Source organism: Phalaenopsis equestris, unplaced genomic scaffold, assembly GCF_001263595.1.
Source record: "Phalaenopsis equestris unplaced genomic scaffold, ASM126359v1 Scaffold000002, whole genome shotgun sequence".
NCBI classification, from domain to species: domain Eukaryota; kingdom Viridiplantae; phylum Streptophyta; class Magnoliopsida; order Asparagales; family Orchidaceae; genus Phalaenopsis; species Phalaenopsis equestris.
Window position 1 is genome coordinate 80219512 of NW_018164444.1, and position 18914 is coordinate 80238425.

The following is an 18914-nucleotide window of genomic DNA, read 5'->3' on the forward strand; positions in this document are numbered from 1 at the left end:
TCTTTAAATGACTATAATGATAAAGAAACATTTATCCGAAGTAATAAGTGTGTGATTATCTTGTATTATACAAGTTTCTTTCATAGCTTCCAAAAAGTGACATAGTATGGTATTTTTATAATGGCATACCTAATGAAAATAACATCTAATCCTTTGCACCATCAATGAGCTTACAAAAGGAAGAAAAAAAAAGACATCATCTTCTTGATTCTCCATTAAATTGACATGGAAGTTTGTTGAGGAGGGCTATTGAGTGGTGTGAAGCCCATTAAAATTCAAGATTTTATCATGCAAACGAGGGTTTATGTATGAGTTTTTTGTGGGGTTCTGTGAGTTTTTGGTGGGGTTCCAAATGAATTCTCTCACAGCAAGGATGAAAACCTTATAAATAGGTTTGTAGTTTTAGAAGAATGGAGGGAAGGAATAAACATTATTTATAAAGATTTGAGTACTTTTTAAGGCATTTCTATGATATTAAACAAGAGAAAAAAAGTAAGAAAACTTCACAAAACTAAAAAAAAAAGTGATTTGTTGAGATTTAGGTTAGGTGTAAATGTCAGTGCTCTGAGCGAAGGGGAGGGAATCTTAGTTCACAAAGAAGGCATCAAAAAAGAAGATGGAATGATATACAATCTAATAATAAAGGCTAAATAACATGTCATCAGCAACAAACCATAAATTAAAGTTTAAATACATTTATCTTAATTTTTAATAATTATAATTAAATTTGATAAACATATTCTAAAAATACAAGAGACTTGCATATACATCACAAAATTTTAGATATTTATAAAGTTAACACATAAATACTTAAGCATATTATAAAAAAATTAACATTTAAATCACATTAAAATAAATTCTTGAAAAAAATATTATATTACAAATAAGTATAATGACATTTTCAAACATAGTTTTAAAATTAAGTTGTTACCTAAATAAATATAAAAATTAATATGATAAACATACAAATAAATAAGAATCCAATAATATATATCAAAATCCAAAGAAAAGAAAATGCTAGGACCCAAAAATCATGCCCCAAGACCCAAAAGCTTTAGCCCAACACTGGACCCGGGCTCTTCACAAAGTCCATCAGCATCCCCTTTATAATCCCCGTTCCATCCCCTTCCTCCTTTCCATTCTCAGATCCAACTCCTCTCCATTTTTTCTTCCTCCCTTCTCTAATCTTCCATCTTCGCTGCTAAATTAGGGTTAGTTGGGGGTTAGGCTGTCCCGCTTGCGCTCTCTTGCGGTGGATCCCTCTCAATCGGAGCAAGAGAGGGACATCTAGATCTACTTCGGCCCTCGATTCTGAAACTGCCGGAAGAAGATCGATGGGTCGCGAGGTGTCATCGGCCTCCATCGCAAGCGAGAGCGTGGTGAAGAAGGTACTTCTCTCTTACTTCTATGTCGGAATCTGGATCTTTCTTAGTTTCACCGTCATCGTCTACAACAAATACATCCTCGATCCTAAGATGTATAACTGGCCCTTCCCGATCTCTCTCACTATGATTCACATGGCCTTTTGCTCCTCTCTCGCTATAATCCTCGTCCGCGTTCTTCGTCTCGTTGAGCTTCCATCTTCCCCTACCATGACCCGCGAGCTCTATATCTCCAGCGTTGTGCCGATCGGGGCGCTCTACGCTTTTTCTCTCTGGTTCTCGAATTCGGCGTATATATACCTATCTGTCTCCTTTATTCAGATGCTCAAAGCTCTGATGCCTGTGGCTGTGTATTCGATCTCGATTCTGTTTAGCAAGGAGAGTTTCCGCAGCACAACAATGGCTAACATGCTCTCGATTTCGTTTGGCGTTGCGATCGCAGCCTATGGCGAGGCTAGATTTAGTACATGGGGGGTTCTGCTGCAGCTTGGCGCTGTTGTCTTTGAGGCGACCCGTCTTGTTCTGATTCAGATCCTTCTGAGCTCCAAGGGGATTACTCTGAACCCCATCACCACTCTTTATTATGTGTCTCCTTGCTGTCTTGTCTTTCTTTCCCTCCCATGGGCCATCGTTGAGTTTCCCATACTCCGCAACACCTCTTCTTTTCACCTCGACTTCTTTATCTTTGGAACCAACTCCTTCTGCGCTTTTGCGCTCAATCTCGCCGTCTTCCTGCTAGTTGGTAAGACTTCTGCTCTCACCATGAATGTTGCCGGTGTTGTGAAGGATTGGCTTCTCATCGCCTTCTCATGGTCTGTGATCCGTGACACCGTTACAACCATTAATCTCGTCGGCTACGGCATCGCTTTCCTCGGAGTGGCGTACTATAACCACATCAAGCTGCAGGGGCTTAAGGCCAAGGAAGCTCAGAAGAAGGTTGCTCCAGCTGATGAGGAAGCCAGGAACCTTATCGAGGAGAAGGAAACTGAGAGCTTGGGGGGGCGCAAGATCGAGTCCCAGGTTTGATCTCCATTATCAAGTTCGTAATTTTTGATGATCTGGTGTTAACGATCCATCCATCGGTTCAGTTCGATTCTGCTTCAATTGATCTATATCTTTATTTATATCAATTTGGATGATTATTTAGGAGGAAGAAGTGGGGAAGTGGAAAGGGAAGATCTTTGTGTAAGGTTTTTTATTTTTATTTTTTTATAGGTGATGTTGGTTCTTGCTTTTTGCTATATAGGGACGTTGATTTTCATCATTAATCTTTTGCTCGTTACTTGTAATTCGAGACTTTATTACGTAGCTTCCGACTTCAGTGAGGCATTTTCTTAACGTTTAAATCATCTCAGAAATAAATTTCATGAATGATGGGTGAAGAATGATAAATTCAATTCAAAAATTTGATTAATTTATTTCAATCTGATCTCGATCCCACTTTAAATTCAAATCAATTTTCGGGTGGTGATTGATCTTGGAGCTAAATTTGTTGAATTCATAATCATAACATCACTACAGGGGTTAAAGATTCAATTTTGAGCCAAGTTGGGGTTGGCTCGAAGAAAATTTAATACAAAATTTTAGATCGAGATCCATTCATTTATTTCAATATGATCTCCATCTGAATCAAAATTTGAATCAATTTTTAAGAACTTAGAGCTTAATTTTCAAGAATCAATTTTCCGGCACTTTTAATTAAAAAAGTTACGGTTAAAGGAAAAAAAAAAAAAAAAAAAACTTGGGGGGGGGAAATTATTGTGGGGAGGAAATTAATGTGGAACCTGACTTTTTGACTTTGATAAAAAAAGATGCTGAAAAAAGTTGAGAGAAAATTGAGTGATTAATATGGGTGTAAATGAGCCGAACACTCTTCGAGCCAAGCTAGGCTCGTGTTCGGCTCGTTTATATTTCGAGCTCAAAAAGTGTGTTCGTGTTCGGCTCGTTCTCGAATAAAGAGTTTTTTTAACAACTCTAATGATGTAACAATAAGACAATAAGAAATTGAGTAAAATTTAAAAATTATTATTTATATTACAACATCATCAACGCAAACGAACATATCTTAGTTCGTGTTCGGCTTATTAACTTATCGAACGAAATTAACGAGCCGAACATGAGCTGTTCACGAACAACTAGCGGTTTTGACAGCCCTAGTGATTAAGGGGAGTTATTTTGTATTTATTTGTTTTCTATGCTTTTATTTTGAGTCCCTTTACCTGGAACAAAGACAAAAAAGCCTCCGTGCAATTTATACCCATTAAAAATTTGCCGAAAAGTAAAAGCGGCCAAATTTATTGCATTTATTTCACAAAGATTTACTTAATAAAGGATGGTGGTCTTCAACATATGCTTTCTCATTTATTTTCTATCTGATTTTGATTCTCTTATGCTTGAAGCTAGTAGTGCTCGAGTTTTGAGCTTGAGCTTAAATCTATGAGTTTGAGTCGGTTCACAGCCCGACTTGTTTATTATAACAGAGAGAATAATATTAATTTAAGTTAATATTATAATAAAATGACAATTAGAATAAGCAATTATGAGATAAATAATAAAAAATGGCTCAATATAAAGTATATAATATTATTTTTTAAAATATTTTTCGTACTTTAAAGATAAAATTTCAAAATATAATATATTTTGAGTATATTTTATATTAATTATATTTAAATGAGCGAGTTCACGAGTTAATGAATGGTGGTAGGGGTTAGCTTGAGCTTCGCTTGTTAGTACAGAGCTTAATTCATGAATCACTTCTCGAGCCAAGCTTAAAATCAATTAATTTGATTTAAAGGAGAAGTAATGACTTTTTAGATGATGAAGAAGATAGTTATGGACACTTTTTATTGAACATTCTTTTCTTAGAAAAGCATGTCATATATTTCAATGGCGTTAAAAAAATATTTACAATAATTTAGGTATTTGATATTCAAATATATGCAAAATTTGTGCATTATATGTAATTTAAACAAAAAAAAAGCAATTAATTTGCTTTATTTATTCTGTCTTAAACTAAGCATTTAAATAAATTAATTAAATAGTGAATTTTATGCTTTTTGGTCCACCTTTTGCTAAAATGAGGTGAATATTTGCCGGCCCCGACATATGGCCGGCCCCTTCATAATTTCGCCCATCTCTTGTAACATTGGTCAAAAATAAGGCAAAAATTTTGATTAGAGATGTCTGTCTAACTTGAAAAAAATTATGATATAAAATATAGGTCAGCTTATGCAAATGATTTTAAAGCAATATATAGCAATATGGTTGTGCCATATTCTCCCAACCCCCTCACTCAAGCTCTAAGCATGCATTTTTTATGCCGAGCACGCACATGCATACTGTCACAACCCGACCCGATGACATTAGAATTATCCCGGTAGGAACTGATGGCCAAAAGGATGAAATAAATCTAACAGTTTCATTTTATCACAAGAGTAAAAATCAGAAATATAAGAGTCATTCTAATTTATAAAACTTATATTTGCAATAGAGTATTCATATTTAAATGTTTATATACAGAAAAAAACTAAAATGTAAGGGTTTATTTAATATATAGCTGGTTTTCATGTAAAAATGTTAGCAACTATGGTTTGAGTTAAAACTACTCACTCGATAAATATTTCTAAATTATAATAATTCTCATTTTTAAAATATTTTTGTAATGCACAATAACAATTAAAGTTGTATAATAAAAGAGAGTTGTAAGTGAAATAATTTCATTTCATTAATTTAAATTACTTTTTTCATAATTGTGAGTCAAAGCCTAAACATATAAATTCTAAATAATATATGTTTAATTTTTTCCAATCCACCATAAAGGTAAGCAAAGTTTTCCATTTTCATTTTTCATTTCCAATTCTATTTCGTGCACGAGTATAACACATTCCTCTTCTAGTACAATCTAGAGGTGACTTCTATAGGCATGCATATTTTATATTTTATTCCATTTTATTTTGCATTTAACATTTAAAAGAAAATTTGCATTTAACATTAAGAAGAAAACACGTGATTTTGCAGTTTAAAGTAAAAGCTGAGAAATAATAAAAATGTGTAAATCATCCGAACTATTATAACATAAAAATATATTATCCAACTCAACAATGTCGCATGTTATCTTTTTTCTCAGATCAGTCTAGTCCTTAAGTGCACCTATAATGATAATTTTAAATGTAATTAACTTCTTGTTTAGTGTTAAACTTATCTCCTATTTCTTCTAGATTTTCTATCATTATTTTCATAATTTATTTATTTCATTAAATATTTATTTACCTATATAAATATATATACATATACATGTAATATCTAAACATATACACATAGATATAACAAAGATGTATCCAAAATACAGATTATGTTAAATCTTCTAACATTTTTCCTTTTTGCATACTAACATAATAACAATTTAATTATAACTAAATTTAAAATTTATGACTCTTAATTTAAAATTTAGGATGTTCTGAAATTTAATTTGATTTATCAGGAATCAGATTTCATAACTTAATTTAAATCAATTAACATTTTTAACTGAAATAAATTAATATTTTACCCTTTTAAACGGTTTGATCGAAAAACTATTGCATACATACACCGCATGCAGAGATGCATGCGGTGGTGTCTGATTCTGACCGTAGATCACGGTGATCTACAGTCATGATGCAATCAGAAAAAAAAGATTAAAGTAGAGACTATCGAAATACATCTTGACCGTCAGGATTGAGCATGCATGTCTATGCAATAATTTTTCCTGGTTGATCTCCCTTCACGCAAACGGAGCTCCCTCCCTTCGCACCCAGATGGATCCCGTGATCCCTTCTTCTTTCCAAAGCTCTCAATCAAGTTTTCATAGACCGCTCGAGGCCCTCCTTCCTATTCTGTGGCTAGGTTAGGGCACGAGTGCCTCAACTGATGCGAACAAGCGGTTTCCAACTTCGTCCCCCTTTCTCCTACTCTCGCATGACCGCATACATGCCGATGATCGGTCATGAGTTTGGAGATGCCAAATATGGTGAAGAAGGAGGGAAATGTCTTAATCATTTACTTTCAGAGGCTTTGGAGTTGTTTGGCAGCTTCTGTGTGGCAGATTTCTTTCCTGGGATGCAATGGGTTGATCGATCGAGGGGCTTTCATGGGAGATTGGAAAGGAACTTTAAGGAGATGGATGAGTATTTTGATAGGGTTATTCAGGAGCATCTTAAAAAGAGAGAAACTTCTTCCTCTACCTCACTCTCTTGTTGGTTTTCAAAACCAAACTTGAGACGCCAACAAAATACATTTATCTTAATTTTTAATAATTATAATTAAATTTGATAAACATATTCTAAAAATACAAGAGACTTGCATATACATCACAAAATTTTAGATATTTACAAAGTTAAGACATAAATACTTAAGCATATTATAAAAAAATTAACATTTAAATCACATTAAAATAAATTCTTGAAAAAAATATTATATTACAAATAAGTATAATGACATTTTCAAACATAGTTTTAAAATTAAGTTGTTACCTAAATAAATATAAAAATTAATATGATAAACATACAAATAAATAAGAATCCAATAATATATATCAAAATCCAAAGAAAAGAAAATGCTAGGACCCAAAAATCATGCCCCAAGACCCAAAAGCTTTAGCCCAACACTGGACCCGGGCTCTTCACAAAGTCCATCAGCATCCCCTTTATAATCCCCGTTCCATCCCCTTCCTCCTTTCCATTCTCAGATCCATCTCCTCTCCATTTTTTCTTCCTCCCTTCTCTAATCTTCCATCTTCGCTGCTAAATTAGGGTTAGTTGGGGGTTAGGCTGTCCCGCTTGCGCTCTCTTGCGGTGGATCCCTCTCAATCGGAGCAAGAGAGGGACATCTAGATCTACTTCGGCCCTCGATTCTGAAACTGCCGGAAGAAGATCGATGGGTCGCGAGGTGTCATCGGCCTCCATCGCAAGCGAGAGCGTGGTGAAGAAGGTACTTCTCTCTTACTTCTATGTCGGAATCTGGATCTTTCTCAGTTTCACCGTCATCGTCTACAACAAATACATCCTCGATCCTAAGATGTATAACTGGCCCTTCCCGATCTCTCTCACTATGATTCACATGGCCTTTTGCTCCTCTCTCGCTATAATCCTCGTCCGCGTTCTTCGTCTCGTTGAGCTTCCATCTTCCCCTACCATGACCCGCGAGCTCTATATCTCCAGCGTTGTGCCGATCGGGGCGCTCTACGCTTTTTCTCTCTGGTTCTCGAATTCGGCGTATATATACCTATCTGTCTCCTTTATTCAGATGCTCAAAGCTCTGATGCCTGTGGCTGTGTATTCGATCTCGATTCTGTTTAGCAAGGAGAGTTTCCGCAGCACAACAATGGCTAACATGCTCTCGATTTCGTTTGGCGTTGCGATCGCAGCCTATGGCGAGGCTAGATTTAGTACATGGGGGGTTCTGCTGCAGCTTGGCGCTGTTGTCTTTGAGGCGACCCGTCTTGTTCTGATTCAGATCCTTCTGAGCTCCAAGGGGATTACTCTGAACCCCATCACCACTCTTTATTATGTGTCTCCTTGCTGTCTTGTCTTTCTTTCCCTCCCATGGGCCATCGTTGAGTTTCCCATACTCCGCAACACCTCTTCTTTTCACCTCGACTTCTTTATCTTTGGAACCAACTCCTTCTGCGCTTTTGCGCTCAATCTCGCCGTCTTCCTGCTAGTTGGTAAGACTTCTGCTCTCACCATGAATGTTGCCGGTGTTGTGAAGGATTGGCTTCTCATCGCCTTCTCATGGTCTGTGATCCGTGACACCGTTACAACCATTAATCTCGTCGGCTACGGCATCGCTTTCCTCGGAGTGGCGTACTATAACCACATCAAGCTGCAGGGGCTTAAGGCCAAGGAAGCTCAGAAGAAGGTTGCTCCAGCTGATGAGGAAGCCAGGAACCTTATCGAGGAGAAGGAAACTGAGAGCTTGGGGGGGCGCAAGATCGAGTCCCAGGTTTGATCTCCATTATCAAGTTCGTAATTTTTGATGATCTGGTGTTAACGATCCATCCATCGGTTCAGTTCGATTCTGCTTCAATTGATCTATATCTTTATTTATATCAATTTGGATGATTATTTAGGAGGAAGAAGGTGGGGAAGTGGAAAGGGAAGATCTTTGTGTAAGGTTTTTTATTTTTATTTTTTTGGGGGAAAGGTTGTGGAAAGGGTAGATCTTTGTGTAAGGTTTTTTATTTTTATTTTTTTATAGGTGATGTTGGTTCTTGCTTTTTGCTATATAGGGACGTTGATTTTCATCATTAATCTTTTGCTCGTTACTTGTAATTCGAGACTTTATTACGTAGCTTCCGACTTCAGTGAGGCATTTTCTTAACGTTTAAATCATCTCAGAAATAAATTTCATGAATGATGGGTGAAGAATGATAAATTCAATTCAAAATTTTGGTTAATTTATTTCAATCTGATCTCGATCCCAGTTTAAATTCAAATTAATTTTCGGGTGGTGATTGATCTTGGAGCTAAATTTGTTGAATTCATAATCATAACATCACTACAGGGGTTAAAGATTCAATTTTGAGCCAAGCTGGGGTTGGCTTAAAGAAAATTTGATACAAAATTTTAGATCGAGATCTATTCATTTATTTCAATATGATCTCGATCTAAATCAAAATTCGAATCAATTTTTAAGAACTTAGAGCTTAATTTTCAAGAATCAACTTTTAATTAAAAAAGTTACGGTTAAAGGAAAAAAAAAAAAAAGCTTGGGGGGGGGAAATTAATGTTGAACCTGACTTTTTGATTTTGATAAAAAAAGATGCTGAAAAAAGCAGAGAGAAAATTGAGTGATTAAGCGGATCTATTTTGTATTTGTTTATTTTCTATGCTTTTATTTTGAGCCCCTTTACTGGAACAAAGACAAAAAAGCCTCCGTGCAATTTATACGCATTAAAACTCTGCCGAAAAGTAAATGCGGCCAAATTTATCTCATTTATTTAACAAATATTTACTTAATAAAGGATGGTGGTCTTCAACGTATGCTTTCTCATTTATTTTCTATCTGATTTTGATTCTCTTATGGTTGAAAGTAGTAGTGCCCGAGCTTGAGCTTGAGCTTAAATTTACGAGTTTGAGTCTGTTCACGGGCCGGCTTGTTTATTATAAAAAAGAGAATAATGTTAATTTAAGTTCATATTATAATAAAATGGCAACTAGAATATGTAATTAGGAGATAAATAATAAAAAATGGTTTAATCTGAAGTATAAAATATTATTTTTAAAATATTTTTCGTACTTTAAAGATAAAATTTTAAAATATAATATATTTTGAGTATATTTTATATTAATTATATTTAAATGAGTCACCAGTTAATGAGTGGTGGTAGGGGTTAGCTTGAGCTTGGCTTGTTTAGCACAGAGCTTAATTCATGAACCACTTCTTGAGCCAAGCTTAAAATCAATTAATTTGATTTAAAGGAGAAGTAATGACTTTTTAGATGATGATGAAGAAGATATTTATGGACACTTTTGATTGAACATTCTTTTCTTAGAAAAGCATTTCATATATTTCAAAAAAAAATTACAATAAGTTAGGTATTTGATATTCAAATATATGCAAAATTTGTGCATTATATGTAATTTAAACAAAAAAAAAGCAATTAATTTGCTTTATTTATTCTGTCTTAAACTAAGCATTTAAATAAATTAATTAAATAGTGAATTTTATGCTTTTTGGTCCACCTTTTGCTAAAATGAGGTGAATATTGGCCGGCCCCGACATAATTTTGCCCATCTCTTGTAACATTGGTTAAAAATAAGGCAAAAATTTTGATTAGAGATGTCTGCCTGACCTGAAAAAAATTATGATATAAAATATAGGTTAGCTTATGCAAATGATTTTAAAGCAATATATAGTGTGCAAGATGTGTTAGCAATATGGTTGTGCCATATTCTCCCAACCCCCTCACTCAAGCTCTAAGCATGCATTTTTTATGCCGAGCACGCACATGCATACTGTCACAACCCGACCCGATGACATTAGAATTATCACGGTGGGAAATGACGGCCAAACGGAAGAAATATATCTAACAGTTTCATTTCATCATAAGAATAAAAATCAGAAACAGAAATGAGTCATTCTAATTTATAAAACTTATATTTGCAATAGAGTATTCATATTTAAATGTTTACATTTACATTTATATAGAAAAAAAAAAACTAAATGGTAAGGGTTCATCTAATATATAGCTGGTTTTCATGTAAAAATGTTAGTAACTATACTCACTCGATAAAAATTTCTAAATTATAATAATTCTCATTTTTAAAATATTTTAGTAATGCGCAATAATAGTTAAAGTTGTACATTAAAAGAGAGCTGTAAGGGAAATAATTTCATTTCATTAATTTAGATTACTTTTTTCATGATTGTGAGTTAACGCCTAAACATATAAATTCTAAATAATATATGTTTAATTTTTTCCAATCCACCATAAAGGTAGGCAAAGTTTTCCATTTTCATTTTTCATTTCCATTTCTATTTCATGCACGAGTATAATGCATTGCTCTTCTAGTACAATCCAGAGGCGACTCCTATATGCATGCATATTTCATATTTTATTTATTTTTATTTTGCATTTAAAATTTAAAAGAAAATTTGCATTTAACATTAAAAAGAAAACACGTGATTTTGCAGTTTAAAGTAAAAGCTAAGAAATAATAAAAATATGTGTAAATCAACAAAACTATTATAACATAAAAATATATTATTCAACTCAACATTGTCGTATGTTATCATTTTTCTCAGATCAGTCTAGTTTTTAAGTGCACTTATAATGACAAATTTAAATGTAATTAACTTTTTGTTTAGTGTTAAACGTATCTCCTATTTCTTCTAGATTTTCTATCATCATTTTCATAATTTATTTATTTCATTAAATATTTATTTACCTATATAAATATATATACATATACATGTAATATCTAAACATATATACGTGGATATGATATAGATGTATCCAAAATACATATTATGTTAAATCTTCTAACATTTTTCCTTTTTGCATACTAACATAATAACAATTTAATTATAACTAAATTTAAAATTTATGACTTAATTTAAAATTTAGGATGTTCTGAAATTTAATTTGATTTATCAGGAATCAGATTTCATAACTTAATTTAAATCAATTAACATTTTTAACTGAAATAAATTAATATTTTACCCTTTTAAACTCTCTGGTTTGATCGAAAAACTATTGCATACATACACCACATGCAGAGATGCATGGGTATCTGATCCTGACCATAGATCATGGTGATCTACAGTCATGATGCAATCAAAAAAAAAATAAAAAATAAAATAGAGACTACCGAAATACATCTTTACCGCGTCTATGCAATAATTTTTCCTGGTTGATCTCCCTTCACGCAAACGGAGCTCCCTCCCTTCGCACCCAGATGGATCCCGTGATCCCTTCTTCTTTCCAAAGCTCTCAATCAAGTTTTCATAGACCGCTCGAGGCCCTCCTTCCTATTCTGTGGCTAGGTTAGGGCACGAGTGCCTCAACTGATGCGAACAAGCGGTTTCCAACTTCGTCCCCCTTTCTCCTACTCTCGCATGACCGCAGAAATGTCGATGATGCAATAAGGAAGCTCGGATGAGTTGTTCAAGCCCTTCAGGTAGCCAATCAAACCTCCTCTTCTTCCTCTTCTTCCTTTACTTTGATGCTCGCAGCACTCAACCGAGCCGCCTGAGCCTCTTTCCCCTCGCTTTGCTAACTAACCACTCAACGGTTTTCCTAACCACCTAACCACAAAACGGTTTTCAAAACTTCCTAATCCACATGAAAAATGTGCAAAAATACATAAACAATTTCTAGAGACAACTAGATTAACACAACATCTCTCGCTCTCACTTTCCCGTCTCTATAATTAAGTTAAAATTTATTTATTTATGATATTATTATTATTATTTATTCTTATTATTATTTCACATGCCGCCCAATTCTTATGCATTTAATTATCTAACACAAATTTTATTTTTTATATTTATATCACCCAAATTTTTCTTTTCAGATCTTTTTTTCACATCAAATTTCACTGTTATTAACTTACGCTAATTACGATGGGGGGTGTGTGTGTTTGAAAAAATTATTGCATACATACACCGCATGCAGAGATGCATGCAGTGTTTGATCCTGACCGTAGATCACGGTGATTTACGGTCAGGATGCAATCAAAATTTTTTTGAAAAAAAATATATTAAAATGGGACCCACCGAAATACATCCTGACCGCAGATCACCGTAGTCTACAGTCAGGATCCGCCGCATGCATCTCTTCATGCGGTGTATATATACAATAATTTTTCGCGTATTTGTCTATATATATACATATAAAAGCTTAGGCATTAGATATGTAAATAGATATGTAAATACATAAACATTGAGTCATATTCATGTAAATGTTTTTTTCTTAAAATTTGTGGTTTGTTCCCCAAAAAATCAAGTGATGAATTTAAGAAAATTTTGGCTTTATTTAACTTAGTGTATATTTAATTTTAGAAATATATATTATTTATTTTAAAAAGTCTGAAAATTTATCTCATATAAATTTAATTTTGCTTGTATTTGTAAACTTCTTATTATTGAAGATTTGAACTCCATCACATATAAAATTTATGCAATTTAATTCAATTTCAATTTTGTATTCAAGCCAAATTTAAACTTCTATATTGCCTTGCCAAGCAAGGAGCTCCCTTTGCATGTATTTTTTTTTAATGAAGCTTTTTATGATAAGTATAAGATTCATGTTTCTGGTTCTCTTACATTGTATATCAATTGTTCAAATAAAATAAAATTCTTATGGGATGCCTATACATCAATATCCCTTGCATAAATAGAAATTTGTGGACATACCAATCTCTTAAAATGCTAAATTTTAGTGAACTAAATGTGAAAAATAAATAAATGCTTCAAATGTATTTTTCAACAACAACAACAACAACACACGTCTTTATCCCACGGCAACAAGCCTTTATCCCATTAAGTGGGGTCGACTGCATAAATCTTTTTTCTCCATTGTGTCCTATTGAGTGTCTATATTTTCATTTAATTCTAATAAAATAGATCATTTTTATACAATATGCCGAAGTATTTTTAGGTCTACTTCTATCTTTTTTTTTAACATATCTTGAATCTAAAATATCTACTTTCCCAACCGGATCATCAGATGATCGACATTTAATGTAACCAAACCATCTAAGATGATTCTCTCTAATCTTGTCTATCACCGTCTGTCACCGGAGCTACACTAGCCCTTTTAGTTCACATTTCGTAAGTGTTAAGCCACTGATCACGCAATAGGCCCGATACATTCCTACTCTTCAACCAATCAACTTGAATTCTATTAATAACATTCTCATCTATATCACCACTTTGAACAATATACCCAAGGTATTTAAAGCGTTCACACCTTTTAGTGATTAGATCACCCATAATTATATCTCTGCCGCTAAATATACTACTAGTAAAATTACATTCCATGTTTTCAAGTTTAAATCTACTCAAACGAAAACCCAGAAACTCTAATGTAGACATCCATAATTCAAGCTTTTCTTAAACTCTTTCTCTAGTTTTATCCACGAAAAGTATATCATAGCAAAAACCATACACCAAGATACATCCTCCTATAAATGGCTAGGAAGAATATCCACCACTAAAGCAACAAAATATGGGCTTAAAGTTGATCGATGATATAAAACAACTAAAATAGAAAAATGCTTGGTCAATCTTCGTGTTAGAACACTAGTAATAGTTGTGGTATACATATCTTTGATGAGTTAATATAAGTCATATCAACATCTTTCTTTCAAGACTTCAAAGAATTTCTCTCAAAACCTTGTCCTAAATTTTTTTCTAAATTTATGAATATCATATGCAGATCCTTCTTATTCTCTCTGTATTTCTCCATCAAACCTCTCAATAAATATATAACTTCCACGGTAAATTTGCCAAGCATAAGTCCAAACCAATTATAAGAAATCTTTGTATCACATCTTAAATGTATTTTTGCACGAAAAAAAAGGTAGTATCAAATGCTTCATATAAAATCAATGTTTATTCTTCTGATGTATAATAACGTGTAATAACTCTCCAGTAAACATTTCTTCTTCCAAAAAGTAAACTTTCAAACCTATGGAATCAAACCTAAGAGACATATTAATATCACACACACAAACAAATTACAAAATTTACAAGGCCTCTAAGAATGGCATGAGGCATTATCTGCCATTAAACAACAATTTTGCAGCTCCTGAAGTGAGGGAGGAGACCAGCTGATCCCACGAAGAAATTTTCGATCCGAAATATCGAACTCGAACAGATTTTTGTGTTCCTTCTTCTCTGATGTATTCCAGTTCTCTGGAGAAAATCTTCTCAGAAAGTTCAGGTTCTTCAAGGAGAGGCAATGACACAGAACCTTCAGACTCCAGACTATTTATCCACCCACGCAGCAGGTAATTCACAACCTGATTAAGAAGAATTTAGCAGATTTATAAGCTTTATCACTGTAACTTTGCTTTTAAGATAATTCAAGTTGAAAGAGAGAATAAAGCTAGTCTTCCATGTTTTAAATGGGGGCAAGAAAGCAAATTAGTGCTTTTACATACATACCACTCCATTTCCAAATCTATTTACATATATAACACGTAAACTTTATATTTCATATTTATACCATCCAAAACTTTCATTATCACATAAAAATTACAACCATGTTATCTTTTAAATAGTGAAATACACATTTTCATGCATAGGTAAGGCGGCGTGTATGTAAAAATTGAAGTGTAAGTGTTAGATATGTAAAAACATTGGAATTGAGTGGTATGTATGTAAATGTTTCTATTTCATGATAGAAGAGAGTATAAGCAACTGTTTCGCTTCAGCTAGGAGAACTTGCGGCCGGAGACAACTAGAGAAGGCAGTGATGGTACCAGCGGCCCGCGAAGTAGAAGAGAATTTTGTAGGATAAGCGATGGCATATTTCGGTTGTTTAATCTCCGAAAATTCATCTATTTTTAAGGCAAAAAAGATCTGTTTGATAGTTAAAAAACATCACATGGGCGTTGGATTTTATAAATAGCAATGTTTCAGGTGCTATGTATGTATATATAACATGAACGAAATAGGGACACGTCAAAATCAAGTGTCCATTGCTTGAGAAAGACGATGGTGTAGCCACGGAGTGATTCAGAAGCCACATAAAGATTACAGAGCTTCATGGCTTCATGAGGAGAAAGAATCCGAAGAAATCATGGAGCCAATAAACGAGAGGAGTTCAATGAGAAATGATGGATGCCTAAATTTTGTACCATAAATAAATGAAGAGGACTTTATAGCGTCAGCCCATATTTAAAGATGTCAGAGTCTAAAAATGTCAAATTATCCCCCAAATTCTTTTATTTGGGGCTAAAATAGTCATTCTCTGGGACTACTTCAGCCCATATTTAAAAAAATAATAATGAGAACTAAATTGACAATTCTATAAATTCTGAAACTTAAATGACCCCCTACAAAGAGTTAGAGGAACATTTTTTTTGACACTTTTTTTAACAACTATCAAATAATAGATTTTGCTTAAATGAAAATGAAACAGCATAAGAAAATTTATTGGATTAATTAACTAGCAAAAGAGCAAAAAATATGATATAAATGCATTAACTTCAGTAGAAATGAAAGAAATATTAAGGTCAAAAGACACCATGATCTTTTTAACTTTAAACAAGGTATAATGCAAGGAACAAGTCGAAATCACAAGAAAATGGGACAACAAAAGGAAGACTTGAATACCTCAGGAACCTCATCATGAGGACAGTGCCCTGCAGGACTGATCTCATAGTATGGTGCTTGTGGCAACTGGTGCTTAACTTTCCGGCCCCAAATCGGCCTAACCCAGGGATCATCTTTCCCATACATAAGGCAGATTGGAACATTTTGCAGTTGACACCTTTTAAAATATAAATTGCAAAAATTTCATAATTAAATTTAAGTGAAAAAAAAAAATCAACAATTTAAAAGTTTGCAATGGAGGAAAGATGACTGAATAGTTTCCATACATAGATAACGCCTCCTGGAAAGATAGCTGGCCCCTGGGAGCAAACATAATGGAAGCAAAAGAAGCAGCAGCTGCTGGATGTTGTACTATTTCGATAATACGAGAAAAGACTTTGTCAACCTTAGTTGAATGGTCAGCATAGACTTGCTTCAATATTTCCTTTATATTACTGGGTTCGCTTATCTTTCGCCATCTGGAGCAAACAGATCGCAAGTCAAATCAAGTCTAAATGGGTAATTAAATCCAAGTTACCAAAAAAATAGAAAAATTAACTATTACAACACTCAGAAATTTTTTAAACAAAAATTAATAGGGAACGAATGTGGATTCAAATGTTATTAAATGAGTTGGGACATTCCACAGTCAATCACATAAGTAAATTATGTGACAACCGCGCCACCATCAATACCGTAAAGAATCTTGTGCGGAGTGATAGGGACCAAACACATTGAGATTGATAAACATTTTATCTCTGAAAATGTCAATGGATGTCGATAGTGGCATTATCCACTCGATCAACATTCCAACCCAACTTCAAGTCACAAATATCTTCACTAAACCTCTACCCCCAGGCAACTTCACTGAGTTGAATACCAAGCTGGGCCTTTACAGCATATATGACCCAGCTTGAGGAGGAGCGTGCAGTTCTGAGAAAATATAAGAAGATTTGATTGAAAACATTTTAGAAAACTCCTGAATGAATTTTATTCTTTTCCTATTTATGTTTATTTCAGTTTATTTCAGAATTATTACCTTTTCATGTTTGGGGTAGATATATGTGGTAAGTTGGTAAATTAGAAGGGAATAGTTGCCATATATATATATATATATATATATATATGTAATCTCATAGTTGAAGATTGTGAATAAGATTTCAAAGAGAATTTTCTCCTTCGTTTTCTTCAAATACTATGATCTACTTAAAATTAATGGCTCTAGTGGCATGGTCCTCTATTTCCAGAAAGAATGCAAGGATTTATATCCATCAGAAAGAAAACATAATAATAAAGAACTAAGTGGCCAAACTTGAATTATATAAAAAGAGAGTATACTTCTGCACTTACAAATTTTAAATAATATCAAGGCTCATTTGATTGCTTGTAAACAGACAAATATATCAATCATTTGATTGCGTTTAGAAATTTAAAATACTCATTTGGTTGCTTGTTGTAAACGGAAAACATGTTACAACGATAATTTTATTCTCTCATTTCAGTTTGAAAATGATATTATACCAAATTCATTAACATGTTTTCAACCTTCAAGAGATGAAATAAATACACTATTTTCATTATTGGTTCAAATAGAATCAATACTTTCTATAGTTCCCATCACATATTCGCGAAGTCTATTTAGTATAAACATACCAGAACCACATAAAATATAGAGGGCACTCTGCCCTAATTCAAATAAATAACCTAATCTAACCATGCAGGACTAAGATTCATGAAAATATTCAAATTATCATTTCAACTGATACATTGCAGAACTAAGATTCATGAAAAGATGCCAGCCAATAAAAATAACAAAGTTCAGTTCATAAGTCAACAAAAAGTAAAAGACTAGATTATTAAAAGATAGGAAGATTTACATACATACCACTCAATTCGTATGTATTTACATATCTAACACCTAAACTTCAATTTCTACCCACATGCCATCTTGCCTATGCATGAAAAGATGTATGTTACTTTTTGCTACCCACATGCCACCTTGCCTATGCATGAAAAGATGTATGTTACTTTTTGAAAGTTGAATTAGTGATATTTTTATGTGATATGAAAGATTTGAATGGTATTAATGTAAAAAAAATATAAGTTTAGGCATTAGATATGAAAATACATAGGATTAGAGGGTATGCATGTAAACTCCCCTAAAGATAAATGAGGCAGAAAACTAAATACCTACATGAGCTCAGTTAGTCTTCTCACGCTCAATGGTAACGGAAATGTCCCAGCCCATGGGAAGACTCTGGACCATCCGGGTGACCTGATGGGGTTGGGAAGAAATCCCCAAAATGGCGTCGCATTTAGTAATGTAACACCCTTCACTAGCTGAGGATTACATGCTGCAAAGTACATAGCAACAAAGCCACCAAGGGAGTTGCCCACCACATAAACAGGTTCACCAATGACCTGCAACCAAGGAAATGTGCATATTAACGAGCTTCTATAATGCATGAATAAACACAAATAGATATAATTTTTCAATTATTTTGGCCCTACTATGATTTGAGTATAAGTGGCAAGTGGTACAAACAAAAAAAAGTGCATTTTTTCTTAAAGAGACAATTATTGTAGAGAAGATGAAAATCATAACATTAGTCCAAAGGGTAAAATTCAAAGTTTGAGTAATGTTAGAATGACTCGGGAGTCGAGTTTCCTAATACCACTACTGTGATGTATTAAATGCTTTCATGTAAAGAAAAATAGAGGATTCACAAC

At 33.6% G+C, this 18914-nt stretch overlaps 3 protein-coding genes across 4 annotated transcripts in view; 2 read left to right on the forward strand and 1 right to left on the reverse strand.

Moving 5' to 3' along the window:
* The first annotated feature begins 1143 nt into the window (after window positions 1-1143).
* LOC110025894 (probable sugar phosphate/phosphate translocator At2g25520) lies at window positions 1144-8738 on the forward strand. Its single transcript, XM_020726585.1, has 2 exons — window positions 1144-2572; window positions 8591-8738. The coding sequence occupies exon 1, from the start codon at window positions 1335-1337 to the stop codon at window positions 2406-2408; it is 1074 nt and encodes a 357-aa protein (XP_020582244.1). The 5' UTR covers window positions 1144-1334; the 3' UTR covers window positions 2409-2572; window positions 8591-8738.
* LOC110025902 (probable sugar phosphate/phosphate translocator At2g25520) lies at window positions 7073-8497 on the forward strand. The gene has a single exon (XM_020726597.1). It carries the CDS (start codon window positions 7293-7295, stop codon window positions 8364-8366), a length of 1074 nt encoding a protein of 357 aa, XP_020582256.1. The 5' UTR covers window positions 7073-7292; the 3' UTR covers window positions 8367-8497.
* Window positions 8739-14459: 5721 nt separating the features above from the next.
* The window catches only part of LOC110025926 (pheophytinase, chloroplastic), a 79520-nt gene continuing 75065 nt past the window's right edge, over window positions 14460-18914 (reverse strand). For both annotated transcript variants that reach the window (XM_020726632.1, XM_020726624.1), the window contains exons 3-6: window positions 18379-18605; window positions 16472-16663; window positions 16206-16362; window positions 14460-14887 (exon numbers count right to left, since the gene is read on the reverse strand). In XM_020726632.1, the coding sequence (XP_020582291.1) occupies window positions 14642-14887; window positions 16206-16362; window positions 16472-16663; window positions 18379-18605 (822 nt within the window). In that variant the 3' untranslated portion in view covers window positions 14460-14641. The remainder of the gene's footprint in view (window positions 14888-16205; window positions 16363-16471; window positions 16664-18378; window positions 18606-18914) is intronic.